Source organism: Drosophila willistoni, assembly GCF_018902025.1.
Source record: "Drosophila willistoni isolate 14030-0811.24 chromosome 2R unlocalized genomic scaffold, UCI_dwil_1.1 Seg200, whole genome shotgun sequence".
NCBI classification, from domain to species: domain Eukaryota; kingdom Metazoa; phylum Arthropoda; class Insecta; order Diptera; family Drosophilidae; genus Drosophila; species Drosophila willistoni.
Genome location: NW_025814051.1, coordinates 2,930,137 through 2,950,644, shown reverse-complemented (window position 1 = coordinate 2,950,644; position 20,508 = coordinate 2,930,137). Strand labels below are relative to the sequence as shown.

General features: G+C 33.1%; 2 protein-coding genes across 2 annotated transcripts; both read right to left on the bottom strand.

Moving 5' to 3' along the window:
• Window positions 1-4,404, bottom strand: LOC6641740. Its single transcript, XM_002064482.4, has 4 exons — window positions 4,266-4,404; window positions 4,117-4,202; window positions 1,327-1,453; window positions 1-1,265 (listed from the first exon to the last, which is right to left on the bottom strand). The coding sequence occupies exons 1-4, from the start codon at window positions 4,330-4,332 to the stop codon at window positions 907-909; spliced, it is 639 nt and encodes a 212-aa protein (XP_002064518.2). The 5' UTR covers window positions 4,333-4,404; the 3' UTR covers window positions 1-906.
• A 10,551-nt stretch (window positions 4,405-14,955) lies between these two features.
• LOC26529368 lies at window positions 14,956-20,023 on the bottom strand. The gene is made up of 3 exons (XM_015178562.3): window positions 20,005-20,023; window positions 18,894-19,038; window positions 14,956-15,659 (listed from the first exon to the last, which is right to left on the bottom strand). The coding sequence occupies exons 2-3, from the start codon at window positions 18,949-18,951 to the stop codon at window positions 15,274-15,276; spliced, it is 444 nt and encodes a 147-aa protein (XP_015034048.1). The 5' UTR covers window positions 18,952-19,038; window positions 20,005-20,023; the 3' UTR covers window positions 14,956-15,273.
• Window positions 20,024-20,508: the final 485 nt, after the last annotated feature.

The window sequence follows — 20,508 nt, the reverse complement described above, 5'->3', positions numbered from 1 at the left end:
GCCAAAGCCATAACTAGTTGGGAATTATAATAAAAGAAATCGAAGAATTGTTCTGCTAACCTTTAAGATTTAGTCAAATTCAAGACGGTGTCAAAAATATGTGGTCAATATTTTGATGAAAGTTTCAATGCAACGTTTTTATCTAATTTATCGCTTAAATAGCTTAAAAAAGGATTTTGTTGTTTCCTACTGCTACTGTAAATTTGTCTAGCAAAAGTGCATGACATGTCATAATTATCAACCTATAGGGATCAACTTAGCACCAAAGACTTAACTGAGTGGTTTAAGGTCAGCTAAGACAATGTGCTAGAACAAACTTACAAATTTTACAACAAATTTTTAACAGTTTCCTCTAGCTTTGCTGGACATTTTCAAAAATGACTATCAAAGATTTATTCAAAAGGATTTTTAAAGATTTTTGAAATGCCGAAGCGTTTCTTGCAGACTTTCCTCTAAACTGGGTATGAAATAAATTCGCAATGCCGAATTGAGTTATCTAGAATTACTTTTATGTATATCATATGTATGCAAGTATATAGATAACATTTTGATATTGAATTGAAATGCTGCTGCAGTTGCTGGCTGTAATATCTGTTTAGATTCAAAGCGTGTTTTCTGCAGAAAGTAAAGAAGATTGCAACTTCGTGTGTATGGGTGTGTGTGTGTGTGTTTGTGTGGGGGTGTGCGAGTACTGTAGTGTATGTGTGTGTCTGTGCTTACATGTCTAAGGTTTGGGTTCTCTGGGTGTGTGTATGTTGTGGTTTAGTTAAGTTTTTCATACTGTGAAAGGAGGGGTGGGGCCGTTTGTACATATTAACGACATTGCTTTTGCAAATATTTACAAAGTAAATGAGAACAGTTAACTCAATCTAAATGCAACCAACTCAGTCGCCAACTGTCACTATTTCAACAACCCAGCTGGAAAATCCGCATAGCCCTCATCATCATGGCCATCATCATAATAGAACCAGTGTAGAGATTCAACGTAATGGCTGCGGCACCATTGCAACGATCCGTTTTACATATCTCACAGAAAAACTCATCCTTGGGCGCTGAATCATCATTGTCGGCCTGACCTCCATAATTTCCACTGTCATAGCCACCCTGTTGACCCTTTCGTGCCTGCAGTTGGTCCCGTTTGCCTCGTCCCTGTCCTTGTTGATTTCCCTGGGGTATTCCCATTTTACTTCTTAAAATTGCACAGGCATCCGAGTCGCCAGTGTCCAGTTGACAAAAACGAGCCGTTACGACTCGATTGTAAACAGCTGATAAGAAATACGAATTGTGAATCAGAATTCATTATATGTATCATAATCCAATACTTACGCTCTCTGGCCACCACCTTTTGGCAATTCATCAATGGATTTTTACCGGCTCCATTATCGAAATACGAAAACTTATTTAGGTCTAAGAGCCATGTGTTCAGTGATCTCATTTTGTCCAAAGTGCAATTCTATATCGAACGATACAATAGACAAGTTAATCTTTAGTAAATACCTAATAATGTCAAATAATTGTTTAACACGCGCTAACAATTGATCATTGTTAAAGCGACCGACAAATATCTATTAGACAATTCTTGTCTTATCGATGAGTTTTAATTGTCGCTGCATTTCGTGTTAACCATGTCAATTTATCTTATCAGAAGAGACATACAATCATCATCTACTATATATCAGATAGATAGTATTAGAAGTGCAATCATCACACTCAGAATTTTGAGGAGGAAACCAGAGTAGCGCCACGGAAATGACATTTCCTACTTTTCGCTGCCGTTATCTTAAAGTTATTATTTTATATTGTTGTTTTATTGTTTTATATGTTTTTTAACTCATTTATTAAGAGAACTTCCTTTAGCTTTGATTTTAGATCTCCTTTTCATTTAAAGAAAATTTAAATAAAGAAAAATTCGAAAAGTTGAAAAGTATTCAATGAAATTTCTCTATACCATTTTTAACCAATAAACAAAAAAAAATAATAGTGACCTCAATAAACTCTTGGGCTTAAAACGATTTGGTAATAAATTTATTATTGTTTAAGTTACGTTTAATCAAACTTAGCTACATTAATCACACCCCTTTCATCAGACACACCATTTAAAAACTACATATATTCCTAGAACTCACTAATTTGTTAATCAAATGAACAAATGCAACGTTTTGTATATATATTATTGGTTATTATAAGTCGTTTAACCCGTTTCACATTGCAATCTAATTAAACAAAGTGCAACTAAAAACTTTATACAAGTTTTCTACAGAAATGTGTTTTCAAAAATGTTAGGTTTACCTTAAGGCCTAGTAGCTATAGCTAGTAAGAAGATTGGCTGTAATTTACAACCACTGCCCACTCACATTATAAATAAATAATTAAATAAATAAAAATGTTAGGTTGGATCTATGTTTCAACAATAATTAGATTAATAATAAGATTAAGATTTCATTTTTTTTTTAACTAAAGATATTGTAAACAATTTTACAATGACATTAATTTTTTTTTATATATTGAAACTAATTTATTTCTCCCTACCGAAATGATTCTGCTATTAATATTTTGTCTAAATATACTTTATTTAAAACTAAAAAATACCTTTCACTCGATCATTAATTTTACTAAATAAAGAACTCGGAAAGTGTGTAATATAGATATATAAACATAAAATTTCTATGTGTTCGCAGAATAAAACACATAAATAAATAAAGCATTTTTAATATTTGAATTATTTACAACAAAAAGATAATATTATTTGTCTTCTTTGTTTTATTGGCAATCCGTTTATTTATAGACTATAACTAACTGAAGAATATTTAATAAAACTTAAACGAAAATTGCAAAGAACTAATACATTATAAGGGGTATATAAGTAGATACTTGAGTATATACGTATATAAGTATTCCACATATATCCGGAAGCACAAAAAATAGTTGGATTTAAAAAAAAAAAAAAAAAAAAAAACAAAAAATTCCATACAAATTTTAGATTTTCAATTGGCCTCAAATCGAATATTGGGTCTGTATTTGTATTATGCAGTTTATTTTAGCTTTGCTAAAACCAGAATTTCTTTAAAGAGTTCATACCTCTATCTATAATATTAAAGATTTTAGCAAAAACGTCTTAAATATTTGCCCACCCAAAAATTGGGTGTGGGCAAAAACGGAAAATACCAAGATGACCATCTTTATTCATCTTTTGAATATAATTACCCACAAATTATAGACAAATTTATTTCATTAAGTTACTTATGAGCCGAGAAAATATGAACTAACTTTTGAATATTATTAATATTAACTAAATTTTGATTGATTCAGCTCAGACTTTCAAGTTACAGTTTATTCAGAAATCAAAGAATTTAAGTTTGCTCTTTGTCCGATCTAAATTCTTTGCGTATTTGTAAAAATATAGCATTTTAAATGTGTTTTACTTTCGTTCAATATTTACGCTCATATTTACATTGTGTATAACTGTTTATCTACAAGAAATTAAAAAAAATTATTTTAAATTGTTGTTCAATAAAATGTTTATGCCTTAAACTATGCTACAATTGTTGCGATATCAGAATAATTTGAAAGGTAAATAACAATCAAAACTGCGATATATGTACATGAAACTGACTTCATCAAATCGGATTTTTCAAACGAAAGCTATAATTTTCGTTGAAATTTTAAATTAATGTTTTTCTTTTATTCAACACGAGAAAGCTGTCAAAGCTGCTGCTCTTACAGGTATTTGGTTAGAATTTACGTTCCTTCGAGTTTCACAAAAGAATTTCAACCGTTTGGCACGTGGCCGGGTTAAGTTTTTGGGTCTCGTATCGTTTCCTTTCACTTTTTTTGTTCTCTTCTACACTGGCTTTATTTTGTTGTTGTTATTGTTGTCTGGGGCCAGTAAATTCACTTAAAAATACGACAAAAGCGAGGACGTTTGCAGGTTTCCGCTTCCGTTTCGTGAAAGCAAGAAAGGTTGACTTCAAAAATTTGCACTATTTTTACATTGAAAAGGGGAATTGTAGAATTTATGTGCCAAGTATGGGTTAAATGTAACTGAGTCAGAAGTGAAGAAATCATCAATCACTTTGTTTGGAATTTTTGTTTTGATGCATATGTTGATTAACTTACTTCTGCCACAATACTCGAATTGGAGTCAAGATCCGCACAACTTGGATTATCCGTGGAATCGCAAACGTAACACTCGATGGCTGAGCCTGTCGAATATCATATAAATTAAAGATTTTGAGTTAAACACACACACACACACAGACACACACCTTTGGAAATGCAGCAGCTGATTAAAAATAATATAATTGCTATAGATTTCATTGAAATTGGATGCATTTTATTTTGTTTCGTTATTTTTTACTAAACTCGCGGATCTTCCTTTCGACAATTTGCGCAAATGTTCCGTCTATGCCGTTGACCAAATGTAAACTGAAATTGGCAAGCAGCAAAGAAAAATGAACAAACGCTAGTCTAGGGCCGAGCCAGAAACGACTGCGTCATCGTTCCCAGGATACAAACGACGACGGCGACGACGACTTGTCTGACGGCATGTGGGTGCGTCCTTCGTCCTGCGTGGGTGCGTTACTCGAGTGGCTTTTGGCTCCTGACTCTGACAGTAATAACGTCTTCGGTTACCCCCGTCCGCAGAAAAAAAAAACTACAAAAAAAAAAAACGAAATACAAGACAGAAAAAAAACCTTTACAAAATTATTCAAATTGCAAAATGCAGCACCAAAAATGAGGAAGAAAAGTATGAAAAAGGTTGAAGTGTGCTCACTTTAGCGCAAACTAGTGGGTAGGAGATAAGCTTCACACTGAAAGTGAAACTAAAATGAAATTATGTATTCATAAAATAAACGCAAAATGAAGAGACACCACGAGAACCAGCTACAAAAGCATACAACAACCACAAACACAAAAAAAGAAGTGTGGAGTGTGGATCTGGTAAAACGAAAACCCCAAGAGCAAAGGGATGCTGTTGAAATATGAGTGCCTAGGGAGTATCATGCGAAAAGCAGGCAGAAAACTGGGAACCAAAAAAAAAAAAAAAAAAGAAAATAAATGTGGCCCCAAGATAGAGGAGAATAGCAACAACAAAGGGCAGCAATTAGTGGGCGCCCAAGAGCGAAAAATTCATCCGCATACTAAATACATTTTTGCTTTTTTTTTTTGTTTTTTTGCTGCATTTTGTTTTTGATACTTGTCTTTGGCCTCACAAAATCCTGTGTAGGTGGTGGCCGGGCTCATTTATCGTTTTGTTCCACTCCTCTTGCTTTATCCTCTTATCCCTTCTCCGGGTGAAATGCAACTGGCAAGCATTTCAATTTATCATAAACAATGCAGCCAGTGATTGGTATAGGTCGCGGCCCTGGCCCCGAAACAAAACTGAAGCCAAACGAAGGAAAGAAAGTGTTAGGCTAATGCGGCCGCTTGTTTATGTCAGAGACGCCAAGGGGGGCAGAGCTAGACGGGTGGGTGGACCCCTAGCTGTGCCAACTTATTTTTCTGGCTATTCTAATCACAGTAGGCAATATATAACATTTATAATCCTTTTCAAGTATGGTTTCAGTAAACAGTTTCTCAAAAATTTCTTTAAAAAAGTAGAGAAATTGTAGAAAGAAGTCCTTTAACTTTAAAGGGCTGGCGAAATCAACTTTTTATATTGGATTAGATTGGAAAGTATTACCTTAACAAGGAAATTAGGGAAGTTGAGGTAGTCCTTTATAAAACAAGGTTAAGTCATAGTAGAGCATAGATAAAGATTGAGGTAAACAATGTATGAATGTATTGTAATGTATTGTAATCAAGCTAACACGCTAAGATATTTGACAAAATATTAAGCTTGGCACATAGACAGACGTCTAGATTCTAGAGGTTCATGCTTAAAAATAAATATACTTAGCCTAAATTCTTTGCACGCTATTGTAACCGACACTAGAAGTAATATTGTCAACCTTTAAATATGTGACACATAATAAACGTTAAGAATTCTATCTCCATAACTATTACTTTTTAAGGGATAATCAATCAAAGATAATTTATTGCTGCTTATCATAAACATAAATAGAAATAATTAAATTAAAAGTATGCCTTTCGAAATACAAGCCCATATAGAAGTATGAAAAAAGGTGTTAGCTGTCCAATGGGCAGGCACGCAATGTCTGATATATTATATGCGTCTCTTTAAAGGTGAAAACAGGCTTAATGTTTAAGGGCTTAGGCAGTCCTAAGAAGAGTCTGTGACCAGACAGCGAAATTTTTTTTACAATGTCGGCTTGACAAAGTCGTCGAAGTTGATCTAAGCTTGTCTCAAGATATTTCAGTTCTTATGAAGTTGAAAAGGTAAATATAAAATAGGCCCTAGGTCTTTTAATTTAAATAGCTAGAATGACACTTAATAATGTCGTTGACTTCATTAGTTTTATAGCTCTTTACACCAAAGGACTTCCATTGCTGATTTGTGAGTTCTGAGCGAATGGGTAAAACGGAACACATTAGAATTTCAATTACCCTCCTTATACCATTTCATTTCTCAGACTTCTTGGCTTCATTTCAATGTTGGTTGCCATAAAATTTGCTGCCTGTTGATGCTTGTGTTATAATGTAAATGAGTGAAGCTTAAAAACTGAAAAAATGAAATCAGAGCGTAGGCAATATTTGTGACTATGATTGCTGCGTGACAAGGTCATATTTGGATATAGCAGACGAACCGGGAACAAAGACGATGACGTCGTCGCCGTTGGAGTGACCAGTACGAGTTGATGTCATAATTCCTTCAATACTCATGGCATGCGAAATACAGACACACACATACACATGCACAGCACATTTTGGACGATAGGACATAATTAAAGCTGTTTACGCACGTTTCCGTTTCCGGTAGACATTTTTCGCTCAAGCTAAAGGTCAGTGAAAGTATACAGCAAAAGAATGGTTGGTGGAAATAAATGTATATTGCATGCCATTAGATTTACAACCATAAATTATGTTCCCGATTTTTACAACTTGACACATTTATTTTTGTGTTTTTGTTGTTTTTTTTTTACAGTTGTTACTTTTACTTTCCTTTTTTTGACTAGCTACGGTTTTTATCTTAGCCATCGTAAAGAGGTTTTCTGCTTGGCCTGGCTAGACCATAAATTTTTGGTGAACATTTTTGTGGGTCAAAGTTTTGGCCATGGCCTTTAATTAGATGAAATTTTCGCTTGGCACGCTAATTGAAAAAGTTTTTCTTCTTTCGGTTTTTAACGGTCGGCGCACAAAAGTATGCAAGACAATTTGCCAGTGCTCAATAAAACAAGCTGCTGCGGCAAAAAAGAAAAACCCAATTCACCAAACAGATGCAAAAAAGGGAGAGAGAGAGATAGAGTGTGTCAGTGGATAAACGGCAGCTCCTGTTCGTGTTTACTCTAGTTTAATTGAGTTTTATTACGTATACGCATTGAGGTACACACAGACACACACACTGGCAAACACCGTCTGAGAGTTGTATGTAAACCCTGCCAGTTGCCAATTAACTTGCTCAACAAGGACAGCTACAAAACCTGAAAGGCAACTAAAACCTGAGCAGGAGCCCGGACCAGAGACTCAGACCAAAACGACCTGGAGCCATTGGCAGCCATAAACATAAAACTTTATCGCTTTTCCATAGAACTGCAGCAGCAGCAATAGCAACAGCTTCTGGGCAAATCAATCGCAACCAAATGCGTTTGCAAATGGTTCACAATGGAGAAATGAATTTCAAAATAAAAAGTAAGAAAAATACCAAGTTAAAGAACTGAAGCAATAAAATGCCACTTAAATTTCAAATTCGAATTAAATAATAAAAAAATATTTAAGAACTTAAGAACTACAGGTCAGTAGTTGAGATTGTATAAAATTTAAATAAAAGAAAATGTCTGAAAACGTCTTTCCTTTGACAAAACTATTCAACATTTATAAGTTTTAACTAAACTCCATAAATGTTTAAATTCTTCAGTTTAAACACTTTTTTAAAACTCGTTTAAGAACTGTCTTATTTGCAACACAGGTATCAATAGAAGGAATTTTGTTGGCCTTTAACACTGAAATGAAACCAACTGGTCAATAGTGAGCACAAAGAAGTAATTGAAATTGCAGGGCTTTCAGTTGAATCCATCCACAAATGTGCTGGGTCCTCTGTACAACTAGAGAGGTGTGTATAAAAAGTTTTCCTAAGGTTATTCTCTTTTAGCTATTTCAAAATACGTATGTCACTAACAGACTTTATAAATTTTAAATTCTGAGAGTCTTATGTCAGCTCGAATGGGGTATTTAAGGTTCAGACTGAATTCAGATTTTAAAAAATTGGATGCAAACGGCGAAAGTAGCAAAATTTTCATGAGGGTTCGATACTTAAGAACTCTTTTCCGCTATTTCTTGTTTAATTTGTTTTCTACATTTTCACTGAATTATCTGGGTTTTTGCTGACAATTGAGTTAAAGCTAAGCTTGGGAAATAATTGCATATGTAACTTGAGGAAAAATTATATATATTGAATTATTGTTATGCTTCCAAATAGCTTTAAAGCAAACTATATCACTTTGATTTCCTCCTAAGCAAGTAAAAAAAAAATGATAAATTTAACAATATTTACCAATTCATTTGCATTTTTGTTGTGTAAGATTCATTGCAATCAGGAAATTAAGGTTGAGTCAATCAGAGATAAGTAATTGAACTCAATGCATAAAACTTTTATTGCTTCACTCAGGATTTAAAATAACAAATACAGAAATTTACTTGGCCATATTCTTCGTTTGTGAAATGGATACGAGGAAGATTAATGCACTCTAAATCAGAGGCAAACTTCTTTGAGTCGTTTGAGGACATATATACGTGATTAAACTCTATTTGTTTTTATTACCCATAATAATTTACTTTTTTTTAAGACAAGTAAAAAAAGTTACAGAGTGTTTTATGAGTTTCGCAAAAAAGTTTTTCCCAAAGGGCATCCGTTTATGGCATTAAAGGCAAAAGCTTGTGAAATCAATTTACCAAGCTAAAATAGGTAATTTTTTGTTCCATTACGAGCAGTCTTATTGCACTTGAGTGCAGGCAACAACAATGGCATCAAATTGAAGTATCTTCAGGTAGGTCGAGTATCTGAGATGAAAAGCCGTCTAAGCAGGAATTTTCTTTTCAGTTTTACCTTACAGGTCAATGAGCCATCTAAAGAACCAAAAGGAAGCAATCACAAGTTTTTGCTATGCCTCAACAAAAATAACCAACTGCATCAAGTATCATCGTTATCATCATTGGCATCATCACACAGCAAAAGCATAGTATTTCTTGCTTTCATGTGAGGGGGGGATACAAAATACTTTTCAGCTAGAAATATATATTGTGCACCACATTGCGTATACGCCATTTATTTGGTATGTGACTCAGTGGTTGCAAGATACATTTATGGTAAATATGTATGCATCATAATTATCCACAGCAAAAGCATAGTATTTCTTGCTTTCATGTGAGGGGGGGATACAAAATACTTTTCAGCTAGAAATATATATTGTGCTCCACATTCCGTATACGTCATTTATTTGGTACGTGACTCAGTGGTAGCAAGATATATTTATGGTAAATATGTATATATAAATCATAGAACTGATTAACATACGGAATCTGCGAGCAGATTTAAAATGCAAAACAACACCAAGAAAATATGTGAATAAAAAAAAGCCAGAAGGCAAAAGCAGGAAGAACAACAAAAAAAATGTATAAACATTGTCAAAGACAAAGCAAGGAAAGCTTTGGGACACAATGCAAACTTTGTTAAGCGATTTTAATGCTCGAATAATAAAATGGTTTATTCTTATTTTTGGAGGTCTCAAGTGGATTGTGCGACTAAGTAAATTGTGCAATAACACATTAAAAGTTTTTCAAAAACAGTTGAACTAATAAATCTTTAAAATTTGTTATTTAGTTGAAATCTATATTTTGGGTAAACTCATTTTTTAAAGTTTCAAAGATAATACTTTTTTTATTGATTTGAGCTGAATAACAAATAGCAAAAATTAAGCTACTAATCACAATATGCAAAATCGAAACTATCGAAAACATTTTATCAAAAAGTCAGAGTAAGGTAACCCATTTGGTATGGGATATGGTCGTTTGTGTGTATGATAACTTTTTTTTTTTGTTATACATTTTTGATTTTAAATTAAATTAGTTTGGTAATAGCTTGGTAACAAGTATCATAAGCAACAAATTTTCTGTTATCAACACTCCGGAAAAATAAAAATTAATTTATTTTTTCTAAGCTGCTGGCTAGCTCGTTTCACCCACCAAATATTTGGAAACAATTAGACAAGTTGTAACTTCCATAATGATATTATTAAATAGATTGATAAGTATAATTAATAAAGTCATATGCGATTAATTATCAAGTCATATACATATCAAATACCTTTTCTAAGGTGTCAGTACTTAAACCGTTGTACTTTGGTAAACTACTACTTTACGAAACACAATGTCATATTATTTTCTATTGCTAACTAAAATTCTGGCAGTTTATGTTTTTGACTATCAATCTCATGAGCAGAATTTTGTGATTTTAAAATGCTGGATTAAATATGTGAACTTCTTCCATTACTTAATTGTCTTGCCGGTTTTATGTTTTACCAGTATTTATACATTTACGTTAGTACTTGTATCAAGTTGGAATGTTGTTAGTGTATCGGCTTTCATAATGATTGGTACTTATTGGATTTGGGAAATAAGTGTAGTCTATTTCGGTTGGCTTCTAGTATACAAGGCCAACGAAATTTGCGAGTTGTTGAATCGAGTAGGAAGACTGATTAAAATCCATCGTCATCTTATTAGTAAGCCAGTGCATATATCTCGGTATAATTTAGTCTGTCAATGGTTACGCGAATTTATGTTACTTTTATTATTTATTGCAACCACAATCGAATACATGGAAGAATCAATTGAAGCATTACTCCAAATTGTGCTCTGTGGACGTCTATTGATTGTATACTGTTTTATTGACTTTCTGACTTTATGGCATTATCACTTAATTAAAGGACTGGATGAGTTTTTTGAAAATCGTTTACCCAAACAGAAAGTGAATTGGTCTCTTTGCTTTGAATATTTTGAAGAACTATTAGTTTTACGTCGAAATATGCAAAAACTTGGCTGGGTATTTCATACCCTCAGATTAATCATTGAACTCAGTATCGCAAGTTATATTATTTTATTGAAGAATGCTTATGTTAGTCGTTTGCCCAATAGCTCAGATATTGTAGAAACTTGCTTTGGAATTGGTCTTTTGTCAAAAATGTTGAGAATTTTCTTTATAACCAAAAATATTAACGAGCTAGAACAGAAAATTATGAACCACTTTTATCTGCATGAAATACGTCGATTGATACAATGTCGTCCATCAAAAAGTGCAAATCAGAGACAACGATGGGTGAGTATATTTTCCATGTGTAGAGAACACGTCAATAAGAAACTTTTATTTTCAGTTAGATCAAATGCATATCAAACGAAATTTCCGTGGCGAACGAACCCAGACTATTGGGAATTATAACTATTTGCGAAAATCTCTTATAATTGAGTTAAGCGATTTTGTAATTGTCAACTCTTTCTATCTATCTGCTCTTAAGTGGACTTACCCGAGTCCAAAAAATTAAAGTGGATTGTATTGCATAGAATATAGTCGCTCTCTAGCTAATGTAAATATACATCGAGTGCGTATTTAGCAGCTACAACATAGGAAAGAAAAAAATTCCATTTGTTCACATTTCATCAAAATATACGAAATATCATTTAATTTTTTTTGCTTTTTTTTACTGCTTTACTCTAATGTCGTTATTCTGATCTTTATTTAAGGGCAACTATTCTATAATGCACTAAACTAAACAGATAAAATTTTATATTTAACCTTTTAATTCCATAAATTAATTGGTGGAAAGTTTGTATTCAACATTTATAGTTAGAGTATGAAATTTCTGTGGATCTTATTACGTTAACGTTTAGTGCCTATATTTGTAGTATAACTACGAATTTTAGTATTTAGTTTAATTTATTGCTATATATATAATTTACTAGATATGCATATGAATGAGACAAATAAAAACTTGAGTATTGTCGGACTTAGCTCTTATAATGGTTTGCATTATGTTAATTTATTAGAGTGACACAAAAAAGTTAGTTAAAGATATTGCATGGATATCCACGCTTTTGTAATTTGTTAGTGAAATTGTAATAATGTTTTTGTTGTTCAGTGAATTAAGTAATACCCCTTACTTAACATTATCTGGAATGCTTAGCATAGGACAGATAGATTTGCTCAGCTGCCATACTTACTATGGATTTCGTAATATTCATTGGGAAAACCTAGGAGGTGGAGATACAAATTTGATATCTATCTATATATCGAACAAATTTTAGATACTTATTTTGACTATACACATAATCTCTGGTGTTCAGCTGCCCTACTTGCAGCGGTTAAGTTAGATTTTTTGAAAAATGATGAAATATTGAATATAATGCAAAATTAAATAATTCTAAGCCAAATAACTGAGGTAAGTTTATGCCGATCTTTTGTGGAGTTTATCTTTACTACTTGCTTGTTTCTTTTATTCAATCTCTGTTTTTCTTTTTTTATGTCACTCACTCTAACACCCAGATGCAGCAATTAACTTGAACGTGCTGCAGCTTCTTTCGAGGTTTAGACAAAGAGACAAAAGGATGTGCCAAATTTACCTCAGCTTTTGTTCACTTATTGTGTAAGTTTGTTTTGGGGCAACTTTTGAATACTAAATACATACAAGCGAATTCACTTTTCCTTCTTTCTCTTTACAACTTTTACTGAAATCGGTCAACTACATAACTTGGTACGAAAGCACATTATACATCAGGACAAACTTTCATCTTCAATCAGCAGATATGAGAAAGCTATCCAAATGGCGTAGCCCAATGTAAATGCAAACTACGATCATGAATAATTATCAAAGCGCTGATGTAAGCCTTTGAAAAGTTTTGGTAGTTGCTTTATTTACCTATTCCATTTGTTTATTTGATTTTCCGCTGCTGTTTTTCATCCTGTTGAAAGACGTATGTTTAATTTACATTTAAATTAATTTTCTGCTAACTACTGAACTTTAGATTTTGGCCTTCATGCAGAGGAAATGCGTAAATTGATGCGTGGTCTTTTTTTCTTGCCTCTGACTATTGGCAATTGCCATTCATACATATACTAATACATATATGGAACGCATTGAATTCGAAATATGTAAAGCAATAGCAGCAAAATGAATGCATGAATTGGCCAAGGACCTCCAAGCAATTGGTAGTTTTTAGAATGCCAAAATGTCTGCAGAAGGGCCAAATATAATAACGACAATGTTGTACGTTGTTTTTGTTGCTGTTCTTGTTGTTGTTCTTGTAGTTTGTCTGACGACATGTTGGCCCATTAAGTCAAGCACACACCAAATGTTTGACTATGGGCAAGACACTTGCGTGGCTTTAATGCCAACCCGGGACACAGTTGTTGTTGTTGTTGTTCATTCTAACACACACACATTCATACTTAAATATGGTTATAGATATAGCTACAGATACAGATACAAGCGACCTACATACATACATACATGCGTTTGGAAAGCACGAAGAGGGGATAATTTTTGTGTTTTTTTTTCTTTTTACTCTCTCTTTTCCTTGCTACTGTCGTCGCCAGTTCAAATACATAGTTTCAGTTCTTTTACTCTCGTCCTTTGTCTATGGGTGCGTTCTGTCGCCAGGCTGACGCCATCAGCAACAGCATCCGCAACCCACCACATCCGACATGAACCATCCAGTCAGTCACCCGCTCCAGCTGCCCGCCTCTGGTTTCCTTTTATTTTTGTGGACAGCTTGGCGCCAACATAAAGAATGTAGAGAAAATGTTAAATAAAAACCCATTGATTTTGTGTAAAAAAAAAGTCTGCTTTTCTTCATTTTACCATCACTTTTACTTATAGCAAGAGCACTTGTCTGCTATTTCATCTATTGTGCATAATTATTTGGCTTATGTTTGGGTTTTGTTCAAGGAAATTCAGTTTGTTATTGCCAAAAATTGAAAAATTGCGCCAATACACAAAAGTTTTATCCTTGAATGGCGCTTGAAAATATGCAACATAAAACTAGCAGCCATAAATTTGTTTATTCTGTGTATGTGCGTGTGTGTGTGTGTGTGTGTGTGTGTGTGTGTGTATGCATGTGTGGTCCATACAAATCGGGTGGTTGAGTTGTCTATTATGGTTAGAAACTAATAGCAGTCAACTGCAATTAAAAATATTTTACTACCAACAAGCTTAAATCATCACAATGTGTATGAAAAACATTTAGTTTGGCACACAAAATTCGCAACTATAAATTAATTAATAAATTAAATAAAAGCTTCTTTTCTTTTATTTAATTTATATTTAAAATTTACTCAAAAATTCTTTGACCCTGTCTACAACTTAATATTCATTCATATAATCCTTATTATTATTTGACTTTCTTTAAGCCATAATTTACTTATCACCATAATTTGCATAGAAAAAACATTGATTTCTTTTCTTTTGCACTTGAAATGTAAAAATCGTTTCTCAATTTATTTTTCTTTCGATTACCATTTTGAATTTTCAATTTAATCATCATTAGGCATTACCTTTTTTACATTTATTTTTACTTTTTGCAATCATTACCAATCTAGGGGAAATTTTGTGCTTGCTTAAGCAATTTTCTGAAATTGAAGCCGAGAAGGAAAATGGGCATGGCAATTCAGGAAACAATAACAGTTCACTTAGTTGGCTAGGATGATAGGAATGCAAAGGAAAACTTTACCCGCCTGCGTGTTATTGAAATCCTTAAAGCTGAAGTGTTTTTTTCTTCTCTTTTGAGAGTTGAGCAAAAAGAATCCAAGGATTAAAAGTGGAAAATGCCAGCTGAGGGACAAGATTAAAAATGTTCTCTGTGTGTGTGTTTTTTTTTCATTTTGTTTTCTCTGTTAAATATTTAGCTTACATTTTCATAGAAATTAAATAGAAATGCATAAAGAAAATCTAAATGGGAAACAGTTGCAAGATATTACATGAATTTCTATTAATGAAGGGTAAACTTAAGTTTAGATTTATTTAATTATATAGATACACGTATAGATATGGCATTAGACAAGAACTTAGTGCAAACATATTTTACGATTTAGGTTTCCAGTTTTCTTTTTTTTTTTTTTGCTTTGTTTAAGGTACTTTAGGTTGTGGTATGAAATGAATGGTATTGGTTTTATTAATGGTTAATTAAATTTACTACAATTAGACTTAAGATAGTTGCCATCAGACTGTAGCCCATTTGACGTGGACCCAGCAAGGATGTTGCTCCATTGCAACCCTCATCACTGCATGTACAGATTATCTGTTTGTAGCCCTCGTTGTCGGCGGTGAAGCACGAATTCTGCGACTTCTCTTCTATCCATCCGCAACTACGTTCGATGCGATGTTCGTGGTTTACTTCAAATTTGATGACAGTCTTGCGGCAAAAGGCTTGTTGCTCACCCTTGGCAACACAATCTGTCAAATATTGATTGTCCCGCTGGGCCCGGGGCGTATTCACAAGCAAACTGGCACAATCCTCATTCTCATGTGAATTGCATTGATGGCAACGCAAGGCCGAAACTGCGAAATACAAAAAATGAACATTTTTAACTCATGTATGAAAAATATGCTGATATATAAATCAATTTATGTGTTGAAAGTTCTATTACACTAATTTGCATTTCATTTGACTTGCTTAGTTTGCCCTTTTCAAAAGTCCAGACATTCTGACAGTAAAATTATTTTTATTAGCCAGTTCACTGACTGACTGACTACCTGCCTGACTGCTTGACTGCAAGAAAAGTAACCTGAATAATTGCATGTCAACCACATCAGACAAAAAACTTGTAGAAAAAAAAACAACAGTTAAAGTTAAGGCTAAAAAACACCTCAAGACCAGAACACGCAAGAGATTTGCTATTCCAAAAAACCCATTTTAAATACCCTAATAATGTAGAAAAACAATGTAATGAAATTCCTTAAAGCTAATTTTTAAAATATGTGGCATTTTCTATTAAAATAGTTCTATACCTTTCAAGAATTGATCGGGGTAAACGCCACCTATATCGGGGCTTGGAAGTCGAGAACAGAATTTTATACTTAGTACTTGGTCTCCACTGAGCCACCAACTTTTTATTGTGTTAAACAGGTTCAGACTATTTTGAGCAAGCAGACAATTTACCACTGATTTTTCTTAGAAGAACTTTTCTCAAATTCATCGATATAGCTAAGTGACTTAACCCAACTGATAAAGTATATTTCAGCCAGGTAAAGAAATTAAACTAGACAAAAGTTAAAACGTCCTCCAATCGAGTCTGACAGTCTGTAAATTCCAATATGCCTGAACTTGTCAGGTAAATAAATGTCGAGTGTTTTATGGGGCGTATAAGTAATCTTAAGTTCGCTTTCATTTCTTATAAAATTTTGCTTTCATTTAGGTTTTCGTCTTATTCTTTCTTCTTTTTTGGGAGGTGGGACTAATTAAAGCAAGCAAACATTGAAAAAGTAATAAAAACCACCTGCCATAAAAATCTAGTTGCAGGTCATGCATTTGGATTTGAATTTGTAATTTGTTTGGATAATTTGCATTTGGTTGCATATGCATATAGAGAGAAGAGGGAGAGACAGAGAAAGAGAGGGACTGTTGAACACAACTTGAACTTGTTTGTGAACAGTTGAAACTAACCTCCCGCATTCTCTTTATCTACATGCTAAAGAGTAAGGTCTGCTGATTCAACTGTTGCCTTTTGTTGCAACTTTTGCACTTGACAATTGTTCGCTAATGAAACGGGCCTCATGAATGGCCATGGCAATGGAGTTAAGTCGAGATCGAGTAGAGTGAAATTCATATTTGTCTGTGAAATGCATAAAAAGACTTGAATCTATCTATTTGTTGATCATATTACAGTTTACTATATAGACTAATTTAAACACCATTTATTTGCCGTTAAGTAACGTCTGAGTGGAAACTTAAATGTGTGAGAGTGTTGATAATTGAATCATGGATGATAATTGATATGATTTTAAATCAATTTGCATGTCCAAAAGATCGCCAAGCATTAAATGCAAAAAACAAATAAAATATATAGAATTTTGCAGTTAAATTTTAAGTGTCAACAATTTCTTAATTGTTCTCTACATAAGAATACATAAGAATGTATAAGAAGCATTTATAATGTTTTTGTTTGGAAAATATTCAAAGAAATCTTTACGTCAATCATAGAACTAAAGTGTTTTCTAGAAATATGATAAGATGCCCCGTTGGGCAAGTTCAGATAAAGCATTTTCCCTCCTGCAAATGTAATTTGTTTACAGATATAAATTATCTAATTTAAGATATGGATATTAAGAATAGATCTAGAGACAAATCATTCCAAGTTCATATTACTTAATTTAGAGCGGAAATTTCCATTTTACCAATTTTAACTGATAGTAGATTATACTTCGAATAAACCTCTTTAATTTTCCCCTAGTTAATTTACCTGCCTTAATCAATTACCACGGCAAACACGTTTTTTTATACCCTTGCAGAGGGTATTATAAAATTGGTCAGATGTTTGTAACGCACAGAAGGAGACGTTTCCGACCCCATAAAGTATATATATTCTTGATCAGCATGAGAAGCTAAGTCGATATAGCCATGTCCGTCTGTCCGTCTGTCCGTCTGACCGTCTGTCCGTCTGTCCGTCGGTGCGTACGCGTTTTACTCAGCCATCTTAAGAGCTATCGGGATGAAATTTTTTTTGGGAGCTTTTTTTTACCCGGGAGAGATAAAGTATGAAAATCTTTGGGATCGGACCACTATATCATATAGCTCTAGAAGAAACATTTTTGCAAAAATTGGAGTATCCCCATGAAATTTACCAATATGATAGTAATAGATATAAAATCTCAGATCCCAAAATTTGAATCTGATCCGATAAATAGAACACAAGTTACAGTCAATATAAATCGGTTCAAACGCTGCCGGCAGCGCTGCTTGCTGCCTACTACTGCCATCATCAAATCAACAGAGCACACGCATACAGACACAGACGCAACGCTACATGAACTGTATGTGTATGCGTGCCGTGCTTTGCTTAGAAAATGATGGAAGAAGAAAAACTTGTGGTAAAAAGAGAAATAATATTTTGTTTGTGTATTGATGAATTGAGTTGCAGGGAAAGAAATTTCAAAAAGGAAAAATATTATTGCCAAGTATACTGCAAGGGTATATAAACTTCGGCATAGCCGAAGTTAGCTTCTTTGATATTTTATATTGGGTACCTGATTAATTTATTGCTCATTAGCCAAGAATCGTTCATCAAACGGCCTGCCTATTTGTATTCAGACATATATATTCGTTAGCCCTCTCCTTCTCCTCCTACCACCCGATGCTCTAGTATAGATCTCAAAATAATTCAATTAAATTTGAGTTGAAAACAATGGATGGGGGTAAAACAAGAGCAAATTTCATTTGCTTTGTCAAATGGCGTCAATTTACATTTTATTGCATGACAGATCCAGACAAGTGAAAAACGGAAAACTGAAAAATGAAAAGTGTTGTCTTGGCTTGGCATTGGCATTGGGTTTTCCGCATCAGCGCTTCTTTGGGGTATCCAATTTAAATTGAAACAAACAAATAGCAAAATAGCAACTGGCACATTAAACTCAATGGGGCAAATATATTCTTTGATACATTTTAATTTGAATCAAACAAATAAAAAAAAAAAGAGAAAGAGAAAAACTGTGTAATGATTCACATAAAACAAAAAAAATATTTGTGTACTTCAATGCATGTACATATGTATATATGTAAGTATTTTATATATTCACCTGATAAGAGATTGGCAATCAAGGCGATTAACACAGCGTAGGCGAGTGATGTGGACATTTTGTTACTTGGAACTTTTGTGGTTATTTCGTCTTGAATTGCAGGTCGTATTAAATTATGATATAATAAAATTATCTTATGATCAAGCTGTAACGAAAAAACAAAGAGAGAGACATATATCATATATGTATACGTATAAACATTTCTCGTTTGATTTGTTTAACACTAATTAAATATCTTTGCTGAAAAAATCGAGATTATCCATTTATAATGTGTTTCTTAAACGTGACAATACTGTTTGTACATTTAATTTAAACTCTTGTTTTTCTAAGAATGTTAATATTAACTTTTAGACAAATTAATTATTTTAGCTTATTTATTTGAGGACTCATTGTATTTTAAATTCTATAACCCTATCCTTTTTTTTAATTGTTGCCTTTATAGTTATACCTTATTCATTTATTTTTCTAGGGTATTTAAATGAAAAGAATACAAAATCTTTTAATAAATTAGGTAAGTACAACGACCTTGTATTTAATATGGGAATGAACCTATGTATTTATTATTTCTTTAACTCTTTGGTTTAATCCAGCTTTTAGCATCTTTCTCTGAAACAAGCCTGAGTCACTGCAACATGAATGATTTTCAATTTATTTCTACAATTCAATTTTTATTATGAATTTTTACTAATAACAATTATGAGTTTTAATGGTTAAATATGAAATATTCATTTAACTATGTTGGAAAAATAAACAATCGATCAATTTAAAGAGTTTTGCATGGAGTATTGTTAGAATTTTCTCGAAATTAATTTTAAAAAGATTTGTTTATGATTTTAAAAACCTTTTATTCACATTAAAAAAGCTATTTCAAAGAATAATCGGATTGGGTTTAAAGCAATTTATGATATTAATTTCAAATTTTATCCGAAAGTTATCCTTGAATACAAAGTGTCGTGATATTCATCGAATTTATTTATAATATATACATATATTAGTTGACACAATAGTTTCGTATATTCTGTTAATTTGAATCACAGCACAAATTACAAATATTTCACACATATATATTCATATACAAAATAATTATTGTTAATTTCATTAATTCACACACAATTAATAGATTGAGCGAGCGAGCGAAAGGGCGATAGGGAGAGCGAGTGCACAGAGAACAGACAACTTAACGCTTACAATGTCGAGATGAATCTGAAAACTTGTATTCAATTTTTCAAAAAAGTTGATTTTGAAAAAAAAAACAAACGACAAACACACACACACGAGCAAGCGATAGAGAGAGAGGGAAAGACAGGGAGAGTAAAAGAGTCAGAGAGACTTGAGTTCATTGTAAGTGTGGGAGAGAGTGAGAGAGCCCTAAAGAAAAACTTCAGTCAGACGATCGCACGGCTCAGGGTCGAGCTTATAGGCAAGGGAAGACAATGGTGGTAAGGGGTGGTGGTGGTGGTGGTGATGGTGGTGCATCTGCTATTGTTAGTGGTTGAGTTGCATTGATAAGCACAGCTGAGATTTCGTTCTGCATAGTTCTGGTTGATTTTAAAAATCTAAAAGCAACCATTTACCGGCTCGTTGCCGGTTTAAACTGGCTAAGAACCGAAAATAA

Bases quoted from the DNA above. Each gene is read 5' to 3' on its own strand.
- LOC6641740 (XM_002064482.4), bottom strand. From the start codon at position 4,332: ATGCATCCAATTTCAATGAAATCTATAGCAATTATATTATTTTTAATC. The intron at 4,203-4,265 runs GTGTGTGTCTGT...GATATTCGACAG, and splicing joins CAGCTGCTGCATTTCCAAAG to GCTCAGCCATCGAGTGTTAC. The intron at 1,266-1,326 runs GTAAGTATTGGA...ATTTCTTATCAG, and splicing joins AAAGGTGGTGGCCAGAGAGC to CTGTTTACAATCGAGTCGTA.
- LOC26529368 (XM_015178562.3), bottom strand. From the start codon at position 18,951: ATGTCCACATCACTCGCCTACGCTGTGTTAATCGCCTTGATTGCCAAT. The intron at 15,660-18,893 runs GTGAATATATAA...TGTATTTCGCAG, and splicing joins GATTGCCAATCTCTTATCAG to TTTCGGCCTTGCGTTGCCAT.